This window comes from Ciconia boyciana, chromosome 11, assembly GCF_034638445.1.
Source record: "Ciconia boyciana chromosome 11, ASM3463844v1, whole genome shotgun sequence".
Taxonomy (NCBI): Eukaryota; Metazoa; Chordata; class Aves; order Ciconiiformes; family Ciconiidae; genus Ciconia; species Ciconia boyciana.
In genome coordinates this window covers 2,407,158-2,419,357 of record NC_132944.1, presented here as the reverse complement: position 1 = coordinate 2,419,357, position 12,200 = coordinate 2,407,158, and the positions used below count along the sequence as shown (strand labels likewise).

Genomic DNA, 12,200 nt, shown 5'->3' with positions numbered 1-12,200 from the left:
CTTCCTTTCCACAGAGCAGTTTTTGTATTGTTCATTGGTTTGGGGTGTTTGTTGGTTTGGTTTTTTTAAAAAAATTCATGCCCAGCTGTATCTTCTTCATTCTTCTGCACATACTACGTGGCAGTTCCAAAATGGTGATCTCAACACAACGGCCATCCTAGGCTTGGTCGCAGTTGGCCTGCCATATATTGCAGCCTCAATGGATATACCCGCGTGCTTTGAATGATGCTAATGAATACTTTTACAAACACTCTACATTTGGATAACAAATGAAGTCTTCCAGAAGAATATGGGTTCCTTCCTTTTCTCAACAAGAAAAAAATCCTCTACCACTTTTCAAGAGAAGAGGAAGGGGAAAACTGTATGTTTTATCTTCACCTGGTTTTTCTTAATTTTTGGCTGACAGGGCATGCTTAGTTTTGAAACTGAAATATGTTCTGAGCACAGCCAGTTTAGCTATTTACTACTGTGCATCTCCAGATCAGAGGTCAGGAGCTTTCAAACCTTTTTGTGTTCATGAAGGCTTCTGGAACCCATGTTTGGAGGGGTTATCTGAGGTGTCAACAGCAGTTCTCACAGTACTTGCTTGCTCTTTTTGAGCACCTATATCATTTGATCAGTGTCTTTTTTAACTGTTTTAATTTGGCAAATTTTTCTTACCTTCTAGGAAAAGCAAAGATCAGTAATTGCAGTGGTTTTGATTGAATTTTCCACATTTCCCTGTTCATTCAGTGTAATTATTAATATGTGGGATCAGAACAGAAGTTAGGCCATCCCTAACTCTTTTATGAAAACAACATATGCAACATATTGAAAATATCTTGACATTTCAGAAGAGCAGTACAGTATTAATTTGCAGATTTCAGGCATTTAAAATAGGTTCTGACCAGTAACTAATGAATCGTCGAACCTAATTTGTGTTTGAATCCAATTTGCAAATCATTCTAGCAACACGGAAAAGGAAAGTTTGATGAAGTTACAGCAACAGAAGAGTAAAAATCCAAAGCATTTCAAGCCTTAATGAGGGTGATTTGGTAACTTATTGCCCCCCACACCAGCAGTTTCAAAAAGCTTTGTGCTCTCAAGCTAGCTAACCCAACAGACGTCGTGCCCGGATTCCGAGAGACTTGGTGACATGAGAAGCATGCTTCGGTGCTATATTCCAAAATGATTTGCTGTGAATGCGCGCTTGCCTTAATTAGTGTTTATTCAGCAACTTCAGAATATTGGGTCAAACTTCTCCCCGGATTGAGTAATTCCATCAGTACAACTCCTGTCTGAGATAGTCCCTTGTCTATTCGTAAATCGAAATAGTTTCATTGCAACTGTAATTACTTTGCTAGTTGCCTGTCAGTAGTATGGGAAACAAAAAGAGCAAATGGAAAATTGGAGAAATAATGTGTGTCATGAGTTCCTACTGTACTGTCTCTGCTCTTATCGAACTAACATGAACAGATCTGGTGACAAATGAATGGCAAATCCACGACTGTGGAGACATTGAGGGGTTGCTGTCTATATTATTATCAGTAATTTAAAAGACTTAAAGAATATTACAGTTGCTGCAGGTGGTTTGAAAGTATGAGCCTGGTACATTGGCCTCCAGTTTACCTATGGAGATTGCAGAGTCCAGATCTCACGGCATTTAGAAGGTCTACCGGTGAAGCTCAAGTTTGAGCCAGTTTGCCAGCTGCTGTATTCCCGTTGCAAGTATATGGCTGAAAAATCAAATCCACTCATTTTAGAAAAGTCGCTCCTGTGAGGACTAGACCAATTAACTTCAAATGTGTTCATCTAAAAAACCGTATTAGGCCTGTTACAGAATCATATTTAGTGACATTCATACAACACCGTTAAAAGAATTATTTTCAACTGGACTGCCTTGAAAATAATAAAATAAATGGTAGTTATGTAAAAAAAAAGTGGTTGTAAAGAGTTAAGTGGCATGCAAATCATCTCTTGAATGAAAAATACTAATATATAGTGATTTGGGTAGGGAAAAGATAGCCATGTTATTAAAAACATGAAGATTTTTCAGACAGGATATTACAGTCACATTTTAAACCCATATATACTGTTGTATTTCCATAACAGATTTAAAAACTTCTAATATTTAACCCCTCGTTCTCCTCTGTCCTTGAACCCTTCCGCAGTGCAGTTAACCAAGACAGGGTTAGACTTCTCAGGCTTAGACAAGTGCCCAGTCTGCCAAGAGGTGTTCAGGCGTTACTGCTGTACTCGTTAAGGCTCACGTCAAACGTGAATGAACTCCCAGTTTGAAGGTGCCCTGTGGTAACAACCATTAGATTTGTCTGGTCTTTAAGGATGTAAATTTAATTCATGCTATTAGCATACAACAGAAACCATTAAAACATGTCATTTCAGTAAAGCCGCTTCCATGCTAAATATTTCTGAGTTTGAAACTCAGGAATCTAGACTTCTGTTACCCTGATTTTAAAAGGGTTCTGCTTCAAAAGATTTTTTACTGCTGCCTTTTATCTGCAAAACCTAATCTCCTGTTTGCTCTCCTAGGGAACACGTCTTCAAGTTCACAGATCAAAGTAGTACCTACTACTAGTAGTACCTAGTCCTAGTCATGGAAGTGAGCCGTGCAACTTATTCTAAGTTACGGTTCCGTTGAACGGAGACTTCACATTTATTTAAAATAACAGTGTAAGGAGTTAAAACCACAGAAATGAAAGTGTGTAGACTGAATCCATCTTTGTAGCTTTTAGGAGCTGGTAAAACATTTTAATACTCAGTGACATTATTAATGGTATCGTGTTAGCAAATATCAGTAAAGTATCTCAACTGTTTTGCATACGAGTTCCTACAAAGAGCCGTGACAGTTCTTCCAGCTGCTACTAATATTTATTACCAATCCAACCATATTCATATATAACCATGGAAAATTGTATTGCATGCTGGACATGTATTGTTTTCTCTCTAATTAATAATTATAGTTTATTGCATTGTTATTTAAGTTATATTCGAAGCCCTGTTTATCCTAATTTATTTTTTTTAAATATTCAGATGTATTTCATGTATATTATATGTATGTGCAAGGGTTCATGTAGTGTAGTCCATTTCCATCTCTCATACATATGAACTTGCCAGATTTCGTAATGTAATTTCTGTTGTCGGTCTTTTCTGATTTTTTTTCCCCTCAGTTTTTAATTGTCACTGTAGAATTTATACTTTTCTGAATTTAAGAAAACCTTTGAAAAATGAGCAATATTTTTGTAAAATGGCCTTTCCCCACCCAACAATACATTTCAAAGAAACCATGCAATGAGTCCTAGTTGTATCAGCTCTATTTAAAGTGGATCCATTGATACGTGCTAGATCTTCCTTCAAGGTATCTCTCTACCGAGTAACTATAACGTAAATTAAAAGGAAGCCCATGGAGCGGGTAAGTTTTTGGTATTACTGTCACAGTTGTATCGTACATAACGTTTACCCAAACGTATGAAAAGCCTTGAGACTGCCTGTTCTGTTAAGACAGAATGTAACATAGAAGAGCAGACTGGGAAGAGGTGGGGGGAGGACTCAGATCACGTTTTCTGCCATTTCAGTAAGCAGTTTCAGGTCTTGTTACGGCTTGACAGAACGATACCGCGCACAACGGAAAACCAGTTAGAGGCAGGGAAGTGACTGCGTGGTGGCACATGTCTAGTCCCCGTCTACGAAGGGAAAAGTCTGGTAATTAAAGTAAGAGCAGGAATAAAGGAAATGCTGTTCAAAACCCCAAATAGCTACAACTTGGTCAGCCCTGGATTCATGGGCCTGTCACAGTGATAGATACAGACAAGGGAAGTGCTGGGATAGCGTAATATTTGTCTGCCTTCTGTGCTACCTGGTTTCTTCTGCCTGATGTTTGAAATGCAGTATTCAGCGCCTTTTTCCGCTGCAGCCACCTCTTCTCTTTGGCTGTGCTGGGATGTGGTATACCACATGAAATCTTGATATCGGACTCCAGAGCAAAATGAACTCTATTGCCTTAAATGATGTTAGTGCATTTTTCTGAGGGAGAAAGCAGAGCTGGGTTTGGTTTTTTTTTTATTTGAGTTAGTGTTTGTTCCTGCGGCCCGCAGAGGATTCCACAGCTTTGGAATCATGGGAAGAGACGTGCTCCTCTTAATTACAGGAGTGCCATTTGTATTGCTATAGTTAGAGGTCTGCCAGCATTTCCATTACGAACGCCAGTTCAGTGGTTTATAGTTCAATCGTAAAAACGTGGTGCTGCCCTTCTGAATCTTGAGTCAGGCAATGATTTGTTCCCCCTCCTCCCCAGAAAAATTTTTTTTAAAAAAAGTAACTGGTTTTAAAATGTGAAAGCAATAAATAAGTGACCAGATGTTGACTGTACAGGACTTTGCATTCCTACAGTTTAGCAAGAAATTTATTTTTAAATTGCAGTATAGGTGACCTTTACTGTATAATGCTTTTGCAAGTGCTTTTGACTATTTTGAAACTAATCATTTTTTTCATGCTTACGTGGCTTAACTTAAATTGGTTAGTTTGAAACAGATCTGTAAAAAGCAATTCAATGTATTTTGGATTTAAAGACCAACTCTTGAAATGGTTCCTAAAGAAGAGTGAAATAAAAGACTTTCAAAGTATTCATCGTTATCGATTCCTACAATGTTAGTCCAAGTACCCAGAAGTTCTGCAAAAAATACAAGTCGCCTTTACACAGGCACTGAAATGTGGCGGCCCCAGTTACGCGCAGAACACAAAGCACTGCGAGGTGGGTTGCAGGATGCTCTGCTTGCCTGTGGCCCTAATCCTTGATGGCAAATCTCGAGGATGCCCTGGCAGAAGATACGTATTGTCCTGGTTTCAGCTGAGATCGAGTTAATTTTCTTTATAGTGGCTGGTATGGGGCTATGTTTGGGATTTGTGACATCTTTTATGACATCTTTACTTGACTAATGGAATAATTTAACTAGGATTGCAGTAAATTTTTCATAACTGCAAGTCTGTAAATCAAATTTGGTTTTCTCCTGAAAAGACATAGCTTTGGGTTTGACGCAGAGATCAGTGAAAAACTGCCATGGCCTGTGTTGCACAGATGGCAACTGTAGGACCCTGTAGCTTCATCAGGCTTTGAAAACTCCGTCATGTTAAAGGAGTAGATCCAAAGCCGACTCCTTTTTCTTCTGATCAGGCAGAGCAGAAATGGAGATTCTGTCAAAAAACAACCAACTTGGTTTTGTTTGCTTAGATGTCCTTTATATGTTTTAAAAAAAGAAGTCAGAACAAAACAATATTGCATCGGTATGCGTTTTAGGAAAGTCCATTAAAAAAAAAAAGAAAGAGATTCATGTATTGTGCTGGGAATCTGACAGTAAATAGTACAGAATGTGCACCTTGCAGTGAATGCCCCCTTGTTCTTCTGCAGGCTTGGCTTTCAGTTAAAGTATTTTTAAAGCAGGCATCCTTAAAAGCATATTGAAAATAAATGTTGAACATATAGGAGAAGCGTGTGTGAATTTTAATGAGCTCTATAACCCTACAAATAGGCTTGGATGTTACCAAAAGCCAAGTGACCTTCCTGTTCTTTATCTCTTGATCTTAATGTCAATCTTGACAATCCCATGACATTTTCCATGTACATATCTGTTTGTGTTTGTGTGTTTCTGTGCAATGTTGTGCAAAGCCCAGGGAGATGTGTGAACTCCATTTAACCTCTTGACAATCCTTTGTAAGTATCTGGAAAATAAATGTCTCACAAAATCTCTAAGAACTCTTAGTTTATTTTCTAAAGCATCAGCTTTGCCTTTGATTTTATTTACTCTGTTAAAATTTGGTACTAAATGAAGGCTTCAGACCCCGTAGCACTTACTGTCCTGCTGCTGCCCACTGCTGCCCGGTTTAATTACATGTCGAGGGCGTTCAGTTTTTTATTTCTAGTTATAATCCTGTTCTACTAAGTATTCGTATTTACGCTTGGTTGATAGAGGTTCAATATAGGTACATTTTAGGTGGAAGAAAAACAGGAAGAAGTGGCAGCTGTACCCATGACTGGGAGATCTAAAACTTCTTCAAATGAATGATGGAAAAAAACCTGGTTATTCACAGAACTTTCTGAGAGACAGAACCATTATCATTTGATTGAATAAAGTGTATTAATATGCCTTTGCATATTTAATTTCCTAATCAATGACTGAATTATTACTTGCATTCTATGCAGAAGCTGGAGCGTTCCCTAGAGAACTTGGATCTGCCTTTAAAGAAAGTTTTTTTGGTGAATTAGACATCACTGCTTTCATAAGTGGTTACAAAAAGAATTTACAGCCTTGCAAATAATGGAAATCAAGGGGAAAAGGAAAAAGGTGATTAATTTGACATCATTAATGATTATAGCCTTGGAGAGTGTGAGTTTATGGGTCAGAAAACACAGGAGCAAAACATAAAATAGGAAATAGCAGAAATTCAGTTTAAAAAGTACAGTCAAAAGAAAGACAAACAAAAAAATTAAGCTGGAAGTACGCTACTTGTATGTGTTGGGAATAACATAGCACTCCGAAAGCATACATGGTAAGTCATCAGAACACAGAGTCTTACACAGATGAATAACATGTTCCAATAACCACACGGCAAGAACAGCTTTGGCTGCATTATGGTCATGTTCAAATAAATTTCATAAGCGATGTAGCTTAATCATTTAACTCCCGGTTGCTCTCTCTAACGTGTCTGTTTTGTTCTCCCCTTAGCTAACAATGCCAACATTCCCTGTTGTTGTGAAGATCGGACATGCTCATTCAGGCATGGGAAAGGTGCAGATGCTACTTACTGCATGCTAGGAGGCCGGGTCTTTGTCTAAGATAATATGCATGTTCTTTCGTTTCCTGGATATTTTACTTTTCACTGTCCAAATTCTGTCTCAGATCCCTCCCCTTGCAAATTCCTGCCTGTATATCATTCAAGAAAGCACCTCTCTTTAGGAAAATATTAAAAGGCATAATATATTTTCACATGGATGCCTTTTCCGTTTATGCGTTGCCTTATAGAGGACATTCTTTGAAACGTGCCGAGGTGCTTTCTTGAAGCAGAACCTTATTTATTAATTTAGTTGACCGCAGTGAAACTATTTAAGAGTCAAGGTCTGTTTGCACAATCCACCTTTTTGGACCTGGGAATATAGGAAGGGTTTGCCTTGGTTCTTTATTAGTTGCAGCTTGATCCTGAACTTTTCTTCATTTCCTGTCTTAATGTATTCTCTGTGATTGTTTTGTACCACCGTGTAACTGCTGCTTTCTTTCTCCAAAGTAATTGCATTTCAGTGGTGAGTACAGTTGTTTTGATATCACTTATCTCACAATGACGGTTCAACGGGATATGATTTAAATCCCACTTTCATTGATACCAGTGAAAATTTCTAGTCACTACAGATTAACCACTTTCTCTCACTGAAAACACTTCAGTGCTTTAAGTGCTTTAGATTTTAAAACAAATCATCAGAGAATAGTTACATTTATCATCTTGAATCTACAAAAGCGCCATGAACACAGTATTTGCCACTAGCAATAGAAATAGAAAATTGATTTAATTGTATTTTATTCAGTAATTATGCAAGTTGTACTGTATGTTATGTTCTTTTGCCTATGACTGTTTTGCTTTATTTCATACTTAGTAAGGTAGTGGAAATCTGGCAGCCAGTGTAATTGAGAGCAGAATTAACCACTAATTACTTAAACTGCAGTTTCTGTGGATTGCATATGTGAAGTATTAGAATGTTTATACTGTACTTTCAATATTTACCTCTTGTTTATTGAAAAGGGAAATAATGCACAGAAATGTTCAGCACATCAAATGTCTAGAAATAAATCTAGGGGTTTTTAGCTATAAAATATTTTAAATCCTTAAAGATTAAATGCCAGTCTTTTGTAGTGCAATGCTTACTGTCAGAATCCACATAAAGGCTCTCCTCACACCCCAGTCCGCCCTAAAGGCATGGCTAGGAGTAGTGTTTCCATTGGTCCTAATTAGACTCGCATATGCTATTAAGTTTTCAGAAACCGAGTTGAAACCAGGCATTGTGTCTGGTTTTGTGGCTCTCAAACGGCGAATTACTCTGTATTGTTCTCCATCTGAGAGTTGAGAGCAAATACTTAGGCCTTATGACTTCTTTTAGCTTCACCAGACCCCATTTAATGTGCAAGTCCCATCTCACAGCTGGGGCACCCTGACCCACAGGTTCCCTTTTAAGTGCCAGGTGACAGTGGAAGCAAACAAGACGCTGGGCTTGCGAACCCTCCTAACGTTAGATAACATGAGAAATACTAATCCCTGCCTCCTTTCCTCACCATTCTGAAATGTACTTTGGGTCAGTGTGTTGAGTTCCGGTTTCTCCCTCCCATTTTCTACTAGCCCTAAGACTTCTCTTCTGAGTCACTTTTACTCCCCACGTCAGCCAGCTTCCTTTAAGTCAGCCATAGAGATGTGCCCTCCCTGTCCAAAAGTAATGCCTCTGTCCTCCATCTGTCCTCTAAAGTCTCCTTCTCCCTCTCCCCGTAAATCAATATTCCCCACTTTTCCATCTCCCTCTTATCTGAAGATGCTAGAGGTGATGGGCGTAGTACCATTCACCGTCTTAGCACAGTGTTCCACAACTCGGAAATCCTACTCCTAGAAAGCCTGACTCCTTGCAGAGAAGTGGGAAAAATGAGAAAAACTGGTTCTGCTGTCTTGAGCTAACTGTCTGTGCTCCATGTGAATGCACGCTCATCAGGATATCGTGACCCTTCATCGTATCACCCTCCCGGGAGATACGTGATGTGATCGTACATGGTGGGCTCCATATACATTCAGTTACACGAGCAATTTACAGAATCAACAAGAATTCTGTGTAAATGAGTGTTGCATATTATCACACCTTGAAAAATTCAAAAGCCTGCAGATCTAAAATGAACAATCACCACTTAAAAAAAAAATTGAAAAGCAAAATAAAATTCCACTGTCTGCAAACCGCTTTCTACAGATGAACAGGTACTGTTTTGCCTAGACAAACAGCTACTGTAATGCAGGAATGTTACAGAATCTAGAAATCAGATAAACCATCCAATACTTTTTTGTATAACCTGATGCTGTCAAAAACCATATGCCATGAATGCCATTTGCAACTGAATTGCACATTTTATTCCTAATTGCTCTTTTTTCTTTTGTATATGCTGTTTACTTGTGGTATGATGGCTGCAGATCAAGGTAGACAACCACTACGATTTTCAGGACATAGCCAGCGTGGTAGCACTTACTCAGACCTACGCCACTACCGAACCCTTCATAGACTCCAAATATGACATCAGGATCCAAAAGATAGGCAGTAACTACAAAGCATACATGTGAGCCAAAAACTTATCTTCTTTCATCCTTTTGTTTCAAAATTGATAAGCACCAGTAAGATTAAGACTGTTGGATGAGTCTCTGAGCTGATGTGGTGACTCCATGCCTCCATTGTCATACTCTCTGGAAGGACAGCATTTCAAACTTTCTAGATTTATCAAGACTTTTTTTTAAGTTGATTGTGACTGGGAGGAGGAGAATAAGACAACAGGTGGGCCTGCCAGAGTGGTTTTCCTGCTAACCTTTGTTTCTTTTGTCATTTAAAGAAAGGAGCAATGGAAGGGGGTTTGTTTTTGTAGAGGACTTGTTAAATCAGATTCCTTTGTATCTTTTCACCAACTTAGGGTCAATTTTTTTTCTCCCTCTAAGGATATTTAGATGGCATTCATTCACACAAACCTGAACCGTAACACTTTAGTGGAACAAAGTATTCTCCTTCTAAGGTAACACATGTAAGAAAAATTCTAATCTTTCAACAGCCTTCTCATATATGGATGAAAATCTCTTCTAATTTTAGAATCCAGGTGTTTGTTTAAAGATCATGACTATACAAGAGGCTAAAAGAGTGTTTCAGTTTCAGAGACAACGTTAAGCTGGAGCAGCAAAACAGGTTATCATGTAGTAGTTGAGCTACGGTAACTGTATTTATGCATATTTTTACTCTATTTCAATTCTCAAGCAATGTAATCTGACATACACTCATTTCATTCATGTTTTTAAGACAAGTTAGATCATCTCATATATTTGTTCCCTCATGCTTACAATTCTGAGACAGGAAAAATAGAACAAAACATGGATAAAAATACATACATGCATTTACATATGCACACCCACATACACATGCAAAGATATTTCTCTAGGAACTCCTGTAACATTGGAGGGATCAGAGATTTCTTGTATGTTGACATTTGTAAGGTAAAGTCAAGTTCTTTATCAGTAGAAACAATTTAACTCCAAGCATACCATAAATACTGAGAGAAGCAAAAAGTTGGAGCTGGGTTAAAACAAATGCATAAAATCTTTTATAATATTAAAGGCAAAGTTAGCATTAAGCATCAAGTAGTTTAGGAACAGCCAAGAAGCTCTATGAGAAAGTAAAACCTTTTGCCCAGGGCCGGGGGAAGGGGCAAAATATATTTCCTTAGGTTGGTATTGGAAGGCCACATGCTCTTGACTTCTCCCCGAAGACATTACTGTCACAAGATCAAAACTGTATGAGGAACTGCTGGCCTGTCCTGACATATGACTTGAAGGGGTATTTGAGAAAGAACATCAAAGATTAGGCCTTTCAAGAACAACTCAGTAGTTCATCTGCCTCTCACCGGACATCTGAGGGGCCTCAAGAAAGCACAACACAGAACTGGGTGGAAATACGGTTCCCATAGGTGAGATCCATCCAGCAGTATGGACGCTCAAACCTTCTGCTTTATTTTGAACCCAGAACTATCTAAATTTTGCAAAAACAGTGTGTTGGAAATTTGAGTTGTACACAGTGACCAAGGCAGAACACTCAAATAGCTTGCGAGGACTGAGAGGTTTCTGGAATCCTTTGTTGGTGATTTTCAGTGTTCTTAGTGATGCAGGAGAGAAAATCTGTAATTCAAGCTCCCTACAGAATTTCAGGTGTGTTGGGCCTACCCCACCTCTCCCTATAGGCAATAAGAATCATAAACAAATGCTTCTGGATGATACAGCTTTTAGCCCCTGGCTTCTCCAGGAAAGCTAATTCCAATTCTGCATGTTCGTCTTACATGGGTGTTCCAGACTGTTGACTTCTCCTGGCTTTAGCCCCATATCTGGAGACATCCATCCTGCTTTTTCGAATAGCACTATGCTCCTACACCCCAAGGTCACCTCTCTCCTATTTGTCCAAACCGTACCTTGGTCCAGCCCCACCACTTCCCCAGACCACTTCTACCTTTCTGTCTCTTAGTCCTTACCCCTTACGCCTAGCCTTTTTTATTGCCCCAGGTTCTCCCTTGCCCCTTTTATTCTACTCAGTGCCATTCAACAGCCTTGTTCTCCCTCTACGTCCAGTCGCCAGCCAGCCTTCTTTCTCTTTCAGACCTCTTCATACAACTCCTTCTGTCTCTTTGAGGCTAGGATAGTACTTTTCTCTCTTGTTGGTGCTTTGACAGGCAGATTTCTTGTGTTCTGCTACCCATCTCTCCCCTCCTCTGTTGTTTATAATAAACGGAGTTGATTTGTCTCTGTCTCACAGCTCCCAGTGGCAGAGCCTGAGGAATAAGGCCCAGCTCTTAACGGTTACGACACACCAACAGATACCGGCAGTCAGATGCAGTGTTAGTAACGTGATGGTTCATTGCCTAGGGTAGAAATTGGACCACTACATTTCATAGGAGAGAGCCCTGCATTTTTTTTCTTTGACGTGAAATTTAAATGCTGTTCAGTCTCTAGAATAATTTTGGAGGAGTCATCCATGGTAAATTTATCATTTTCAAACATAAATGTTTCTTCTTCACAGAAGAAGTTGGCCTAAGGAACAGCAAAAATAAGTTAAAATGACAGCCTGTTCCTCCTACCTTTTATTTATTTTTAAGTTTCTACGCAGAAACTATGGGCTCATCCAAATGCTAAAAGCCTAGCAATCATTTTTTTTCTAGATTCTTTCATACGGTTAAATCGCACAAGAAAATGAAATACCGATCCATTGTTACAAAGCATCATGAAAAGGAGAAGATTTACCCAATGTCTGAAAAAAATCTTCATATGCATATATATACGTTATGTCAGTAGAATATTACAGCTGGTTCTCATTTTGTTCTGTGACACAGGAACAGAGCACTTAGAGACCCACCACAAAAAATACCAGCTGAACATTTGTTTTTGTAGTT

General features: G+C 38.8%; 1 protein-coding gene across 8 annotated transcripts in view; it reads left to right on the top strand.

The window, feature by feature from the left end:
- SYN2 (synapsin II) overlaps positions 1-12,200 on the top strand; it is a 225,419-nt gene that overhangs the window by 168,163 nt on the left and 45,056 nt on the right. For all 8 annotated transcript variants that reach the window (XM_072876255.1, XM_072876254.1, XM_072876257.1 and 5 more), the window contains 2 exons: positions 6,717-6,779; positions 9,202-9,344. In XM_072876255.1, the coding sequence (XP_072732356.1) occupies positions 6,717-6,779; positions 9,202-9,344 (206 nt within the window). The remainder of the gene's footprint in view (positions 1-6,716; positions 6,780-9,201; positions 9,345-12,200) is intronic.